Source organism: Prunus avium, chromosome 2 (assembly GCF_965620075.1).
Source record: "Prunus avium chromosome 2, drPruAviu1.hap1.1, whole genome shotgun sequence".
Lineage (NCBI taxonomy): Eukaryota > Viridiplantae > Streptophyta > Magnoliopsida > Rosales > Rosaceae > Prunus > Prunus avium.
This window is the reverse complement of record NC_142285.1, coordinates 6,821,523-6,826,110: the sequence shown is the minus strand read 5'-3', so window position 1 is coordinate 6,826,110 and position 4,588 is coordinate 6,821,523. Positions and strand designations below refer to the sequence as shown.

Below are 4,588 nucleotides of genomic sequence, written 5' to 3'. Positions count from 1 at the left end.
CGCATGTAATGTATGAATCTGCTTGGTCTGATCCCACCAATCCAAATTGGAATAAAAAAAAATTGAAGGTAATAGGATTCTAAATGAACAAGCAACAAAAAAAACTGAGCCACATTAAATCTCGCTAAAAAATTAATCTGTGCAGACCCTTACAGAAGAAAGCAGAGAAAGGTGTTTACAGTGAAGTAAGCAGCTAAGATGACATCTATGATTACACCATCAGCATCGACTCTGAGATCATTCATGGTTGCCTTCACACGTTGCTTTGACCTCCAAAAATGGGAAAACTTCTCAAGTCTGCAAGTATACATACAATATCTTAAGTCTCATTGAATAGAACTTTGCAGCTCAAGGAATGATTTGAAGTACATACCTGACTTTGATTTCAGAGTTGAGAGTGAAATATCCAAAAACAGTACTTCGTCTGTGTGAGAGAGAGTTGAGAGCTCATATCATATAGTGACCTCATCATTTATCCTGATGCAAGGAATGTGAGATATCTTGGCCCAATCTTCTCCAGCCTTATTCTGATACCTTTTCTCCAGGGCAGAACATTGGGAGATTCTCAGGAAAGAAAGAGATGGAGGCAAACCCTCTTCTGGCAGGAATTGGATACTGTCACACCCACTAATATGTAGGCTTTGAAGAGAAGTGAGGTGTCCAAGTCCCTTACCATCCAAAGATTTCATACTTGAAAGTCCCCAGATGCGGAGAGTGCGAAGAGTAGTAGGGAGCAGCTGTTCCAGAAGCAACGTCTCCAAGATATCCCCACTTCCCCTACCACCAATGCTAAATTCTTCAAGGGAGACGAGTCCTTGCAAACCCCAGTACTCTCCCACTGATGAAGGCCTCAGTCTCTCACAATTCTCAAGGCGAAAAACTCGGAGATTGGGAGGCAAACCCCCATCTTCTGCAAATGACTCAAGATTTGGAAGACCCCTTATCCCCAAATGTTGAAGACCTGTGAGGGTGTGAATGCGTTCGGGCAATGACTGCAAATTCTGGCATTCACGGACTGTAAAGTCATTCAAGTTGGGAGCGGGCAATTCTCCCGGAAAACACACCAACTTTGGACAGCCTGTGATATACAAAGTTCTGAGATGACTGAGATTCTCAACAACTCCTTCTTCAACGGAAAGGGATTCCAGATTCTCACACTCCCAAATGTAAAGCGACGTCAATTTGGGAAAAATGCCCAACGGAAAGGACCTCATTGAATCACAGCTATAATATATCTGCAAATTGTCTAGCGAGGTCAACTTGGCCATCATCTGATGAGGTAGGAATTCTAATCTCCTACAATTGACTATCTCAAGCGATGCCAGCGTAGTGGGTAGACCATCTTCAGGGAACGACAACAGGTTTGGACAATCACAGAGACTCAAATGTTGAAGACGATTGAGGTTGGGCAATAGTATCTCTGGGAATGGTAACAGACCTGTTTCGTATACATCACCGATAAACAATTCTTCAAGAGATTTGTAGGAGTCCATTTTAAAACTAGAAGTAGTAGTGGTGGTGGCCCTTTGATCATGTAAAACCCCACACCCAGTCACCCAAAGCTTCTTCAAGCAAGGCATATGACAAGCCAAGGGCAAGCTTCCTCTAAGCTTCGGACAATCTTTTAGAATCAGCTCCTGGAGACGAGGAAAGTCTGGACCATATTCACCTCCACTTCCACTTCCACTTGGTACCCATTCCTCCCACTCTGCCATTTCCCCAAAATGCAGCTTCTCCAGAGATTGAAATGGCTGAATTGGGGAACCTTCATTTCTTCCATAGAACTCAACACCAATCGTCTTAACAAGTTTCATCCTTTTTATCTTGAGCTTCTTGAGAGCAGGTAGCCGCCCAATTGGTGGCATCAACCAACAGTAACTACAATCTTTGAGACACATGACTTGTATGTTAGAGAAGGACGAGTCTCCTAACCAATTAGGGAACTGGGTTCCACCATAGGATCTAATAGTTAGTTTCTCCAAATTCACGCAAGGTTGGAGCTTGTCAAGTACATCTTTCTCCTTTAGGGAATCATCTGCATCCTCATCACTCCATTTCAACTTTAACTCTTTTAGATCTTTCTTATCCTTCAAATTGCCTTGCAAGGCATCCCTAGCATCAACTACATTTTGCAGTTTCAATATTGAAAGCTTTCCTCGAAGCTGTGGGAGCTCCCTCAATTCTCCAATGCTCGGCCCAGTAGATTTCCCAACTACAAAAGCAGCCAATGTTCTCAAACTTTTTAGTCTACCCATTTGCACTGGCATCTCTACAATCTTAGTTCCACTGACATCAAGATGATGCAAATTAATCAATTTTCTCATATCTACGGGCAATTTAGTAAGAGACTTGCAACCTGTTAACATTAATTTCTGTAAATTTATCAATTTTCTCATATATGTAGGCAATTCGACAAGAGAGGAACAATGTGACAATAGTAACGTCTGCAAATTGTAAAGACCGCAAAGAACATCAGGTAACCTTTCAAGTGCAGTATAGGAGAGATCCAAGTATCGCAAGTGAATGAGATTTTCAATAGAATCAGGTAATACAGTGACATTCTTATAACGTGACAATGATAAGACCCGTAAACATCTTAGTGATGGCAACAAAACTTGTAGAACCTGTTTACTTAGATAACACTTTTCGTATGGATTCAAAGAGGTAGGCAAGAAGGTCCGCAAACACTTAGCTCCCTTTAATGGGTCAAATTTATGAGCAACATCAAATTCTTCCCTTGCATATGACAAATAGCGAACTCTTTCTATTTCATGTGATTCTCTCACGTCCAACCTGGAAAAAAATCCCTTAGCCATGAACATAGCTAAGTCACTGATGAGATCATGCATTGTGAAACTTGATTTCCCCGACGGTTGAAACAAAGATCGGGATAACAATTCATCAAAATGTTCCTTAGCAACCTCTTCGAGGCTTTTTCCATCCTCAACTTGGTGAATTAAACCTTCTCCCATCCAAAGAAAAACCACATCTTCTATATTGAATTCATAGTCCTTTTGAAAAATTGAACAATAAACAAAGCATCGTTTTAACTTGGCTGGAAGATAATGGTAACTCAATCCTAGAGCGGGAAGAATATCACTTTTCTCGTAAGGTAACTCCCAAATGCTACTATTTAATACTCTGTTCCATGCCTCGAAATCTAGTTTGCACCGTAACACACCGCCAAGTGTTTGTGCAGCTAAAGGCAACCCATTGCACTTGCGTGCAATTTGCTTGCCAATTTCTTCCAAGTTTGGATGTGCACTAGAGTTTTCATTTCCAAAAGAATGTTTTGCAAGTAACAACCAGCAATCTTCATGGGATAATGGTTCCAGGGATTGAATAGGAACATTTTGCATTTTTGATGCTACATTTTTGTTCCTTGTTGTTACAATGACTTTACTTCCCCTTGCCCCTGAAGTAAAAGGAGTTTGGAGGCACTTCCAATCAGTATATTTCTCATTCCATATGTCATCCAACACAAATAAAAATTTTCTTCCCTTCAGTTGTTCTCTTAGTTGAACTTGAAGCAAATTCAGATCTGTCGTTGTACAAGGCTTTAAGGTGACTGACTCAAGAAGAGTTTTAGTTACCCTAATAGCATCATAGTCTTCTGAAACACAAGCCCAAGCTTTAAGTGTAAAATGTTCTTCCACCTTATGGTCATTGTAAAGCATTCGAGCAAGGGTTGTCTTGCCGACTCCACCCATTCCAACAATGGTAATCACAGCCACATCATCCTTACTTGCGTCATCGGATAACAACAATTTTGACAAATTTTCTTTGACTTCATCTCTACCATACACACAAGGTTCATGAACCAAGGAAGTTGTTGGAGTTTTTTGTGAAACCTTCCTCCCAACATCTTCCCTCAGACCAAGGGCACTTTTCAACTGTACAAAGTCTTCTAATCTTTGTAATAACTCTTGTATCTTAACATTCATGCTCTGATAAAAATGGTTATGAGAAGTAGATAGGAAGTTCCACACCTTATTGGTTAAATTGTCGATTTGACCTTCACCTTCGAGCTTGCATCGCAAAGCTTCATAGTTGATCTCATCCAGTAAGTCCTCCGCATCAAAGACAGCATGCTTGAGCTCGTTAAGCCACTCTCTCACAGCCGGGTTCTCTATTTGCTTCTCCTCTGCATCATTGAGCACTGCGTTCAAGGTCAACAGTGTCACCTTCAGTTTCATGAGGAGAGGTTGATCCAATTTCTTCTGCCGAAATAAGTCGATGAACTCGCGTGAAGTAATTCTGTCACACAACACCTGGATGGAACCAGAGATAAAAGCCTCTCCGATCAAAGCTCCAGCCATCTCTCTGGTCTGCAAAAGATTCGGGTGATGCAAAGCAACACAGGTCTGGAAGTATGAAAGCTTTTTTATATTGGAAATACAGGTAAGGATGAAAACAAAGAAACACTAAGTACTGTATTATTGTTTTTATGTTTGTTTATTTCAATTTGTGTTATTATAGTTTCATATCAACTAATGCGTACGACCAATAAGATTTGTGGGTTGACCGACCACACGGCCAATAAAGCACTATAGTCTGAAACGATATAGAATTAGATAGGACTTTCTCT

General features: G+C 40.8%; 1 protein-coding gene across 2 annotated transcripts; it reads right to left on the bottom strand.

The window, feature by feature from the left end:
* Nucleotides 1-393: 393 nt before the first annotated feature.
* LOC110744638 (putative disease resistance RPP13-like protein 1) lies at nucleotides 394-4,319 on the bottom strand. 2 transcript variants are annotated; one of them, XM_088249202.1, is made up of 2 exons: nucleotides 2,415-4,319; nucleotides 394-2,348 (listed from the first exon to the last, which is right to left on the bottom strand). In XM_088249202.1, exons 1-2 carry the CDS (start codon nucleotides 4,317-4,319, stop codon nucleotides 453-455), a joined length of 3,801 nt encoding a protein of 1,266 aa, XP_088105328.1. In that variant the 3' UTR covers nucleotides 394-452. The 2 variants fall into 2 exon arrangements, with proteins under 2 accessions (XP_088105328.1, XP_088105327.1); XM_088249201.1 differs by having other exon boundaries at nucleotides 394-4,319.
* Between the last annotated feature and the right edge of the window lie 269 nt (nucleotides 4,320-4,588).